The 12,828-nt window shown below is 43.2% G+C and overlaps 1 protein-coding gene across 2 annotated transcripts in view; it reads right to left on the reverse strand.

The window, feature by feature from the left end:
• Window positions 1-12,828, reverse strand: part of BCL2 (BCL2 apoptosis regulator) — a 166,025-nt gene that overhangs the window by 61,276 nt on the left and 91,921 nt on the right. Inside the window, exon 4 of one of the 2 annotated variants that reach the window (XM_059706278.1) lies at window positions 8,597-8,752. The exons of the other annotated variant lie outside the window; for it this stretch is intronic. Within the exon in view, the coding sequence (XP_059562261.1) occupies window positions 8,612-8,752 (141 nt within the window). The 3' untranslated portion in view covers window positions 8,597-8,611. Of the gene's footprint in view, window positions 1-8,596; window positions 8,753-12,828 lie in introns of those variants that run through there. 2 annotated transcript variants of the gene reach the window in all.

Consider the following 12,828-nt stretch of genomic DNA (forward strand, 5'->3'; position numbering starts at 1 on the left):
CATCCCCCTTTCCCTCCGATAACCATCATGCTGTTGTCTGTGTCTATGAATTTGCTTGTTTTTTGCTTTAATACCTTCATCCTTTTCACCCAGCCCACAAACCACCTCCCTTCGGGCAGCTGTCAGTCTGCTCTCTATCCATAAGTCCGTTTCCATTTTACTTGTTAGTTTATTTTGTTCATTAGATTATACATACGAGTGATATCATATGGTACTTGTCTTTCTCTGACTGACTTATTTCACTTAACATAATGCTCTCCAGGGCCATCCATGCTGTCTCAAAGGATAAGATTTCCTCTTTTTTTTTTTTCAGCTGAGTAGTACTCCATTGTGTAAGAACAAGATACATTCCTAAACCTTGTTTCCTCGTCTGTAAACGATAAAGATCATCATATTCATCTTTCATAGGGTTGTTGTGATAATTAAATAAGATGATACACTCAACACAGCACATGGCAAAGTTGCATCAATAAACATCAATTCACTTTCCTTTAGCTTTCTACTTCTTACAATATCCAATATTTTTAGCAAACTAAGAGTTTTCATTTTTTTTTTGGTACATTTATTAACACCATCCAATGGCATATAAGCAAAACAGCTGGAATTTTTATCTGTTCACAACTGTATCTTCAGCACCTAGAAAAGTAGCTGATTATAGTAGGTGCTCAATAAATAGTCACTGAATAGATGAATGGGAGGTTATAGTGACATAAGGGTGAATCTGAAGGTGAATTATCTCGAGAGCTGAATTGTCTGATATGTTTTTGATGGAAGGGGTATATTCTGAGAGTGCATTCAGATAATCAACTTGCAACTGCAGCCAACTTACAAAATAAATTATCAAAATCATAAGTACAATGGTTCAACTATATATATGATACTTCCACCTCAAATAAAGCATTAATGAGAAAATTCTGGTCCCAAAGGTTCTAGGACCAGCAGGAAATCAATGATCCCCATGATAGTAGGAACCAGCATATATAAGACATTCCTTTAACTCAACTTCAGGCTAGCTGAGGGTCAGCCTAAACGGGCACCTCTCCAGTCCTCACCTCTCCAGGGCTAGGGCTGCCTCAATATCTGAGCAGTTGGGAATTAATCAGAGAGACCCCAGCACAGAAGAAAATATGCTAGGACAAAGAAACCCATCTCAGTCAGAAAACTGAGGATCAGGAAATGGCTCTGCCACCAATAAGCTGTATAGTTTTGGGCAAGTCATTTAATGTATGGTCAAGTAGGCCTTGGTTTCATCATGCTCAAATGTCCAACAAGAGCCTAGTTTATCTCTACAATTTGAAAAATCCCATGCGTGGACCATGGTGGCCCCATGGCCTTGCTGCTGTGACATGACATGTATAGAAACCGCAGATGATAACAGGGGGAGTAAATAAGGAAAAAAAAAGTCACTCCATCCTTTTTTTTTTTTTTTTCAAGAACTACTGCTCATGATAGTTCACATCTGGCATGCCCCAATGGTAATCATTTGCAAGGTTCAAAAACCTTGAACCTTGGAAGTGGAATAAGGAGCTTTATCTTCAAAAGGAAAATTAAAGGCCTGGAGCAGACCACTTGGGACCTTTTTATTACACCTGGATAATGGCAGGTATTATTACTCTATCCAGCAGTATGTTTTTATGAATAGGCTAACACATACCCTCAGGCTATAAAATCATGCGTTAGGATATAACATGTTGATTCAGAAACAAAATAAAATACTGTTTGCATGGTAGGTTTTTAATGAAAAGTCTAAAAATGCATCTATTTAACAAACCTCTTTTTTTATAGAGCCGGCCTTAAAAAAAAAAAAATCCTGCTTTTAAAAAGAAAAAAAAATCTAACTATGGGTGGTCTCATACCTAGAAGTGGTACAAGAATCCTTTGTCAGCCCACGTGTCTTAATTTTGGGTATGGAAAATGTGGCCACCGTAATTATAAGCCAGAGAAAGTTAGAAGTTTTAAAAATTCCGTGCAGGAGGGGAGTAATAATTCGTTAGCATTCAATAAAACTGTAATTTAACCAGCTTTTAGGTATGTAATAATCAACATTAAAATTATAGCACTTGACAATTTTCTGTTTTACCTTATGGCTATTTTTTGAAGTATCTTAGTTTCTCAATAAGACGTAGGCTCCTTGAGAACAAATACAGTGTTTCCCATGTCCCCATACCTTCTACTCAACCCGGTATATAGTTTGTTTTTTGTATTCAATGAACCACAAAGAATGTTTCAGGAAAATTAGGCGAGAAATAATTCAGGGTAAGAGGAAATCAATGTGTAACTTGTTTCAAAGCTATTCTCTGAGGCTTAAAGATATTTCAAATACATACTTTCAAAGATTCAGTTATGGAAAAAGTTCATTCTGAAATGGGATTGGGCCCCAAAAAGAGTCAATACTAATTAACTATTGATAAAGGAAGTAGGGGGATGTTTCATTGGAACTTCGTCATTTAGTTTCGAAAACCGGTCTCCTGATGGAAAGGTATAGGGAGGGTCTACACCGTGATCCGGCTCTCTCTATAGGGTTTTGGGGGCCTTGAAATGAAAAGATCAAAGCCCAATGTGGAAAATTAATGAGAGCTGAGCATTGCTTGCAGTTAAGATGCTTAGTTAACTCGGGCAGCAAGAAAGAACTAAGGGGCCTTATCAAACAGGATAAGATACCAACGCAGTTCCAGAAGCATTATAGCAATGGATTCCTCTGGGCTAGCATTTACTCCGTTTCTTGGATTTCTTAAATTGCACATTGCAACCTTCTTTTCCTCTTAACCATTAACATTATACATGTAATTATTCACATAAATCCCAATATTTTAGATATAAACTCCATCTCTCAGCCTGCACCTCACAATCAGAAGTGGCAAAAAAAAAACACACACAAAAAAAACAACAACATAATTATTGTGTCTTTCGATTCCTTGGAACAAAAAATAGGATGATTAAAATACAGATGAGAAAAAGTTTCCTGAAATGGGTCAGGTAATTATGGCTTAGTGGCACGTGGCTGCCAAACGCCTTTGGTTGAAATTGATTTTACAGTGTCTTGGGTTCGAAGAGCTGGGCTTTTAGGGAGGCTGCAGTGGCCAAGGGCATGGCAGGTGACTCCAACCTGGGCTCAAGCCCCGCCCCCTGTCCCTTCAGCGCTGTGCCACTGTTAACCTATCATTCACTCCCTCTGAGCTTCGGCTTCCTGCCCTGGGGATGAGGAAAGGGTTCCTACCTGCCAGTGGTTTTCAGGACTGAGACAGTGAGTGCAAGACAAGCACTTAGCCTGTTGTCTGGCATGTGGTGAGGGCTCTCTACCTAGTGGCTGTTTCTGTCACCATGGTCTGCCGCTGTCTGTCCTGCTGGGCCGGTACAGGATGCAATGGCCTGCCCACCTGTGCCTGCGTTTTCTGTGACATTTCTGGGGGAGGGGGCTGCCTGAGAGGAACAGTGACTGGGAGGTGAGGGGCAGCTGCCGGGAGAAGGGAGAAGGAAAGGGGAGAAGGGAGGAGAGCTTTCATAAGATAATGTCATATTCAACCTCTCATTCCCATCCTCCTCCAATCATCACCAAATACTTTAATTTCAAATAAAAACCATAATCAGCAGATACGGAGAGGTGAAATGTGTAGTTGGAGAGAGGCATTCTCCTGTTGGCAAGTGGGGGCAGGGGGTAGAAACGAAGTACAAACAGGCAAAAGACTCCAGTTAAATTTGCCTGTCTTCTTCGGTCTGCTATGGGATTTTCTCCGCAGAAAATTCCTATGTTTTTTAATATTGGGTCGAAAGTGGATTTTATTTGAGCTCTTCAGGTTATTCGGTCTTTATTTGGTAAGAAAGCAGTTATGTTTGCTTTAACAACAAAGCAAAGTAGTTTCAGGTTAAGGAAAGGAGAGCTGAGATGCTGAAGGAAGGCTCCACTTGGCAATGAGGTGTACCTGCGCCGCGCCAACCCACGCACAAACACAGGCACTGAAGAACGCCCATGCACACACCAAGACACACACGGATAGGCAGAGACACACACAGATGCATGTACCGATACACACAGGTAGGTACACACGCAGCTGCAGATGCACACACACAGATAGACACACTCAGGCACATGTGCACATACACATAGACACAGGCATACATGGATAGACCCATACACACATAGGCACACACAGATAGACACATACACACATACAGGTACATACACGTAGGCACAGACACACATGTATACACACACACATCCCTATCCAGGTTTGGCCCACCTATCCTATGACGTGGGTGGCAGAGTCTTACCTTCCCTCACTTTTTTATCCAGAAAATTCAGACATTTCCAACCACACATGGGGTAAATACGGTAGTAGAACCAAAACCAAAACACTAACAACAACATCAAAAAGACGCGAAGCATCTTTTCAAGCAAATAGGTCTCCAATGACATTTTCAAGGACCAATTCAAAACCTTCACTACTCGAGAGGCACACACCTCACTGTCTCAGCCATGCTCCCGGGTTGTTTGTTTGGGTTTATTTTTGCCTTCGCCCTGCAGGGCCTCGCAGATGTGACATGGTGATTTAATTCTGCACAGACTTCGCCTCCCGCTCAGTTCTTAGAATGTAGGTAGATACCACTACCGGTATTCTTAGAGCTACACAGCCTCCCACACCCGATATAGTGAAGAGAACCCACATTTCATTGGAATCCCTACTTTTAGTTATTTGCAGGTTTTTCTTTACAACACAGGAAACCAAATATGAGGCACTGTTGTAGATACTGATAAATGGGCTCCTAAAATGTTCTCTGTGGCTGGCCACACAAAAACTGACTTATATCCAAAAAGGGACATCATGGTTTCCCCCGTACACCTTGCGAGGAGAGTAAGAGTCTAGACAATGTTGTCAGGTGTCAAAACTTACACAGGACAACAGATGTGGTTAAAGACCTGTGAAAGGACTGGCAAGTTTCTTCCTACCATCCCAGGTGGCAAGATAGTCAAGAACCAAAGAGGAGAAAGACCTGACAGTGGGCCACGTGATGGATGGAAAATTAAGCTGTGAAGGGAGGGGGTGGCATTCACACCAAGGGGCTGCACCTGCTGAGTCCTGAGCCCCCTCAGCAGGGTGTTGAGAATAAGTCAGGCACCTGTCACGTGCAGTGGACGGTGAGCAGGCAGTGCTTGGGAGCAGCGAGGGAAAGGTGCAGACCCCCTCCTCAGTGTGCTCTGATATCCAAGTCACAGAGGGAAGGGAAGCCTCTAGGACTTGGTCTGACTTTCCCAACCAGGCTATCTGCACCTTGACCTTGAATGTATACAAATAAGAAAAGTCCTTTTTTTTTTTTTCATCCAAGGCTGACACTTAAGACTTTCCACAAGATGGCCAAAGTGTCTTGAAGCCCAGATTCCTGAAAGTCTTTCAAAAGATACTAATCATAATTCATCTTTATAAATCCCGCTTTCCCCTCCACCCCAACACAGGGTAGCTGGGTGATCTCCTGAGATTTATAGCAAAGAAAGTGGGTGATTCTGTGTGACTTCTCTAAATGAGTGGTTTTTTGAAATAAGCTTCTTTCAAAAGGAAGTTCATTATTCATTCATTCACTTAATGTTGGCAGCACAATTCTATGGCGATGAACTTTACTAAGATTTCGAAGACCTGATTGTGTCGCTAACCAGGAAAACAACCTGAGGCCACTTCCCCAACTTCCCTAACCTTCCTGTGTCTCAGTTTACTGATCTCTAAAATGGTCAGGTCTGGATAAGATGGTTTCTCAGGTTTCAGCCTTAGCACTTTGGGTCAACAAGTTTATGTGGATTTTACTCTATGAAAGACACCCCGCTTGATGCCACGAAGGAGCAAAACATGCAAAGATATGGTTGCGACCTCATCCTCTTTACAGTATCATTGCTTGACCATGTTTCCAAATGTCCATCATAGGTTATGTTGACTAGGCATCAAATTTCTGTCTTTCTTTAAACATATGCCTCTCTTTGATGTTGAGAGATTTTCAGTCAAATGGGCCCACTCTGATCTGCACAGGCGGGGCCCAGCATCCCCACATTCACCTGGCTCCCCACTTCCTCCACAGCCTGGATTTCATGGCACCAACACCATCAGGAGCTCTCTCTCCAAGGGCTACATGGGCCTGCGCTGCCAGATTGGGGGATTCTAGAAGGCGGGGTGATTCCTGATCCTTGCTCCCCAAAGTGGATCCTCCCTCCTCCCTCAAGAACAAGCGTCCTGGCCAGCAGCCTGCAGCCCAGGGATGAGAAACTTGTTTTAAAATCTGTGCATGTCGGCCCTGTCACCATGCGGGCTCAGGCAAACAGGTTGCCCTTGGGCAGAACAGCTTTGCTAATCAATCACGCTTCAGGGAAGCGGGTGGTGTGTCCGCGGGCCCACTTTGCCGTGACCAAGCCCGTATGACAATGTCTGAGTGTGAATGAAAAAACAACAGTCTGCCTTCCATGTCCACTGCAGGGGGACCAAGACATGGTTTTATTTAAAAATAACTCCTCTTTCCCAAGCACTGAAAGCAAGCCTAGAGCATCAAGAGAATCCCTCTTTCAAGATTTACTAGTGACTGAGATCAGGAAACAGAGCTCTCAACTTGAACAGCGATGTCACACAAAGAACAAGATAAAACTTGAGGGACGTGCCGCAAGTATTTAGAAATAAATGAACTATTCCTAATGGTTAAAAAAGAGCCTCCTGAGAAGATATCACATGGGATTGTGCTGTCTGAATGTGGCAACTAGCAAGCAGAGCAAATTAATGTCATTTGAAGCTAAGATGTAAGACACAGTCCCTACTAATGAAATGTAGTTATGGAAAGAGGTCCAGTTTGTTGTCACAGACTGGGTGCACATCTGGCTCTAACCTGCTAGTTGGGAAAAGTTATGAAACTTTCTAAGTCTTAAAAAATACACATACACACACACACACACACACTTTACATATATAAATAAAGTGGGGCCAATATACCTTCAATGTATAAAACTGTTGTGAGAATTAAGTGACACACTATACATAAACTGTTTCTATGCTATAAACACAATAGAAATGTAAGGATTTCTATAATAGACATATTTATTCAAAATGATGCATGTCACTTTATTCAAAATTATTTGATTTCTAGTATTTTGTCTTTTGGTTATTTTAGGGATAAGTTTCTAATGAATTCAGTTTAGTTGCATTTCTTATCTAAACTACTTACACATTTTCAAAGCTCCTACACAAGTGACAGAAGAACACAAGCTTAAAATAACCAGAGAAGTGGCACCACAGAAATAGACGAGATAGATCATTTTAAAAGCATTTACCCTTTGCCCCAGCAGCACACTTCCGGTCATTTATCCTGCTCACAAGTGAACTGACTACTGAACAAGGTTGTCCATTGAGACATTGTCTGTAATAGCAAAAGACTGGAAATAACCAGGTGGCCATCAACAGGGTAGTTAATGTGTAGAAGATAGTTATGTAGTGACCGCTGATGAATGGCTCACGCCCTCGTGGAGGTGCTTCCCACACTGACTCCTTGTGACCCAATTTAGTTATGAAACATTAGCCAACGTGATGCAAGCAGAGGCTCCATTGCCCTTCAGGATCAGGGCATAAACCCTGTCTGCTTTTGGAATCCAGTCACCATGTGAGGAAGCTTGGGCTAGTCTCCTGGAGATACAAATTCCAGCTAGCAGCCAGAATCTACAACTGATAAGTGAATGGCGCCATGGTGGGTCACCTGGCCGCAGCCAAGCTATCAAGTGGCATCATTCATGAGTAAATCCATGGAAAACGATTCAGCTGACCCCATCCAAAGAGCTCAACCCAGGCGTGTGAATAAATAAAATCACTGTTGCTTAAGCCTCTAACATATGAAGCAGTTTGTTGTGCAACAATAGATAAACATAGTATCCTACCTCTGAAGAAAGAAAAAGGATGCACTCTATGGACTCCCATGCTAAGGTCTCCGAGATAAAGTGTCAAATTAATAGGCCAAGTGAAGAGCAAGACGAGTAGTATACTGCCTTTTGTGTGTGTGTATATATATTTGTATGTGTGTATATATATATATATATATATATATATATATATATATTTGTATGTATATATATATATATATATTTATATATATATATATATTAAACAAAAGGCAGTATACTACTCTATATATATAGTATGAAGAGACACTGGATATATACTCAAGAAATTAACATACATAGTCACTTGTTTCAATGGATAATGGGGTAGTGAATTGGATAGATGGGGACACAGGTGGAAGTGAGAATTATCAATATATATCTTTCTAAATTGTTTCAGTATATAAACCATGTGAATATATTACCTATTCAGAAATAATAATTTATTTAAAAAGTGAAAAACCAGGCTAAGCCAAGATAGAAATGACAAAGCTTAAATAAGAATTTCACATTGATTATTATCATCCTACCATGATGCCATCCTTCCTAATTGTCTTCCTTTGAACACAAATAATCCTTCCTTTGCAATGTGTATGGTTATTTGCACACACCTTTTACTTCCCCTGATAGATTGTAAGTGCTCTGCAAGCAGAGACCACATCTCATGCATTTTTTTGGGCCTTCTGCAACTGATAAGCATAGTGCAGGTACAGTAAGTACTCAATGAAGAAATGGTTGTTGAGTCAAAGAAATAAATAACACTCTGACACCACTAAATGTCTCCATTGTTAATGCTGGTGAGTTATATGAAATCTTCAACAGCCTAACTTCTTCCATCTGTTCACACACTCCACACACCATCTTTGAGGGAAATGGTAAGCATTTAGTATGAGTTAGGTCTTGCGTCTCTCACATATATACTTAGATCTGCTGGGCACAGCACATACAAAAGCTAAATTTGAATGCCACGAAAGGGGAAAAAAGCTAAGCAAACCCCCATTTAGAAAGACAACAACAACACCCATTTGACTAGAGGAAGTCTAGAAAAAGAAAGATCTTTTATTATTTCTCATAAGTAACAAATTTCACTTCTGTAGTTGAGTAACCAACAGCCTGTAGCAAAGTAACTCTGCAAAGTAGGCTGGGGATCCAGATAAGCGGGGCTGTGGGAATGGAGAGCTGGATGCTCCCCGTCCGGCCCTCAGGGCCCCGAAGAACTCGGCACTCAGGCCATGGTGTACTTTTTCTGTTGTGACTTCAGCATTTCTACGAAAGAGGAGACCACAGCTTTCTCTGTAACCCATTTCGGGGTTTGACAATTCTCGCTGGAAATCCTCACTTACTTTGAACCTGCACCCTTCTCACTGTGCCCCACCCGCTTCCCCTTCTATTATAGTTCACTGTCTCCAGGTCTGATCCCTGGGGAAGTGTAATCTCTTCGAGGAAGAAGTCTGGGTCACCTCCATAACTGTGTCCTCATCCCTCCCTCCAGGACAGTGGTTCTCAACCTTCCTAATGCTGCGACCCTTTAATACAGTTCCTCATGTTGTGGTGACCCCCAACCATAAAATTATTTTCGTTGCTACTTCATAACTGTAATTTTGCTACTGCTATGAATCATAATGTAAATATCTGATATGCAGGATGTATTTTCATTGTTACAAATTGAATATAATTAAAGCATGGTGATTAATCACAAAAACAATATGTAATTATATATGTGTTTTCCGACGGTCTTAGGCGACCCCTGTGAAAGGGTCGTTCGACCCCCAAAGGGGTCGCGACCCACAGGTTGAGAACCACTGCTCCAGGATGGGCTGGGCCAGTGTTCAGAGCCATCCCAACCCTTGCGCATCCTGTACTGAGCCACTGGGCAGCATCACAGCCTTGGCACTCTGTCGGGGCTCCATGAACACAACACCATGGGCGATGACGAGGTAGGAGGTAAAGTACTTATTATTAAAGGACATGTATGAGTAAGGGTTGAAACTAAGGGTGTGGACACAATTGTCTCAACAGAGGCAGGGCATCTCCCCTCTATAAGCTCCCACCATCTTAGTCTCTCCCATATCAAGTCATTCCTATTCCTTACCTTCCCCCAGATTTCATTTCACATGTTTTTTTTATCTGCTGCACTGTTCTCTGCAATGCTGCTCTCCTACCCCCCAATAGCTATGGCAGTGGGAGCCTCTGTCACTGCCGAGGTCAACATTGGGAGGTTCTGCAAGGGAAAGAAAGGTAGGAGGAAAGCTGAGGTTGACAATGTAAAATCTAGGCATGCTTTTGCCACAACAGATCAATAAGCATTGGCTATGTGCCTTCTATGTGCAGAGCTGGGTTAGATGCTAACTCAGAAAGATAAAAGAGTAAGATATCACCTGTGCCGCTTAGCAAGGGGGACATCCATAAGATGGGATTTAAAGAAGAGAATATTGGCTTGGATCTGCAGAGCTCACTGAAGGGCAAGGCAGGTGTGCAGCCATCAGGACCAGGTAGAATGGAGACAGTGTGAATGGTGGAGGAGGGAATCCGTGAGCAGGTGGAGGAAGCCTGAATGCTGATTCCTGGACACAGAGAAGAAAGGGGAAGATGACCCGGAAGAAAAGGAAAATGGCACCACTCCTGTCAGAGGCAGAGTGCGCTCACTGGGAGCTGGTTGGTTCACTCACAGGACATGTTGAATTTTGGAGAAAACAAGAGGAAATTGAGTACTAGACAGATAAGAAACTAGGACTTGGGATATAGTTTTATCATTGAAGCCATGAAGAAAAATAGCCTTTTTGAAGAAGCAAGGGCTAGAGGAGAAGAGGACAAATGAATGGCTCAGGGACCTCCTCTCGGATGGCCATCCCAGCTCTGAGGGCTCAGCATGACGGTGGAGGAGGGAGAGGCGTGGAGAGGCGATGATGTCAGCATGGGGGGAGGCAGGGTCGCTAAAGGGCAGGGCCTGTCCAATTCATCTTTGTGTAGATCCATGCAACTGAGCACCCAGTAGGTGCTACATAAATGCTTTCTGATTGTTTGTAGGGGACATGGAAATGCAGTCCTCAGAGAAGTGGGGAGAAAACAGTGGCAGAACCACACCACACACATCAAAGGAGAATTCAGATGGTGAGGGGCTAATGCTATGGGAGAATGACAAGATCTGAAAGCCAAGGGTCACAGTGAGGGCTCCCGCCTGCGGGGTCACCAGAGAGCTGGGCGGGTGACCAGTCACAGGAGCTCTGCCTGGACATAGCGTCTGCACACACCACCAGGGTGATGTTGCCCTATTTAGTGTGAAACAAGTCCCCGGGATTTATCACATTTTCAATTTAAGTTCGACTGTGAGATCTGGAAACTTTGAATACCAGTCTGAAAGGAAACTTGAAATATTCAAACTTGCACAAACTTCCTTGATACTGTCCGGCTATTCTAACCTCAACTTTGGAAAAAGGAGAAACTGACATGGGAATTACCTTAAAAAAAAAAAAAGATATTCGTAGACACTGGCAGTTTATTTCACACGAAGCGAAGGTACTTGCTTAGAGGGATTCTCTACAAGGAGAACTGAAGATCTAAGTCAATATCCCCACCTGCTCCTGGTCCCGCCACTGGGCCATTATGCCTTCTGCTCTGCCAACGGGCATCCGCCAGGCAATTCTGCCTTATTTGTGCAAGTTGAGAGGCCACCTGTCGTGGAATAGACTCACCCATTAAACAAAGTGAGCAGTTCTTGTTTCTCTGCTCCCCATATGATTTTTTTTTAACACAAAGCACTCACTTTCACCTTGGGCAGGTTTACAAAATGCTGACTCGGAAGAACCAGTGCAAACAAGGCTACCTTTTGTTTATGAAGATTGTTAACAGCCCACTCCTCGAAGGACCCCTCTTTTCCCCCAAGACCGGTGAATTAATCCACCCACGCTTTTCTGCTCATTTCCCTGGCTGTTCAGAGCTGAAGTGGAGAAATATGGTTTTACAAGGGGACAATGTATATTTGTGCTAAAAACAGGCACCATGCAACTCCAGAGAAGGGAGCCAAAAACAAATACCAGGCGCAGGAAACAGCGTGAGTAAAGGCAAAGTCGAGGAGAAGGAAAGCATGCCATTTCGGGGGACTCTGTCTCGGGGTGAGGAGGGTACAGGATAGAGAAATGGGTTGAAGACTTGCAGCCAAGGAGGCTGGGGAGCGGGGAGGGTCTTTGTGGAGCATTTGAATGAACGGACTTGGGCAGGCCAGCCGCTTCCTGAGAACTGGGACCAGGGAATACAAAGGTCGCAGAGGGAGGACAGCAGCCCCCAGGAGGCCCCAGCAGCAGGTCACGGCCAGCCCCATCGGCTTGCACAGAGTGTCGAGGGAATGGACCCACAGTGGAGCTAAACCTCCAGAAAACCTCCATCAGTCCCTGCTCTGCCTGGGGGCTCACAGTGACGTTTGGTCTTGGAATTAGTGTCAGTTCAGTCCAGTAATCCCTGAGAGGTCTGTTTCCTCTTCCCCAGTGTCCATCACCCTGGTGAAAGGCTGGGAGAAAGATTAATAGCATAAATGCAATCCATTTCCAATTCCAAAGTTTATCAACAGTGTAGCAGGGTCCTCCCTCAAGGGGACCCGGTCTTCCCCTCATTCAATGTGTTTTGGGTCTGTAAATTGACTCAGGTCTGGGAATTGATTGAGGGTCCATGACTCTCTGTCTTTGTGATCCAAGTTAAGCTTATGTTCACTTGGTTTAGAATTCTTCTGACTACACAGATCAAGTAAGAATTTAGTAGACTGGCCATCTATTTCACTTGCCCGTCTATTGCATCAGGAGCACAGAATTTCAGTGGAAGAAAATGAGGTATTTATGTTTGGATATAGAAAAAAGTAAGCCCTGGGTGGGTAGCTCAGTTGGTTAGAGCATTGTCCCCATATGCCAAGGTTGTAGGTTCATTCCCTAGTCAGAGCACATACAAGA

Source organism: Myotis daubentonii, chromosome 8 (assembly GCF_963259705.1).
Source record: "Myotis daubentonii chromosome 8, mMyoDau2.1, whole genome shotgun sequence".
In the NCBI taxonomy this organism is placed as follows: Eukaryota; Metazoa; Chordata; class Mammalia; order Chiroptera; family Vespertilionidae; genus Myotis; species Myotis daubentonii.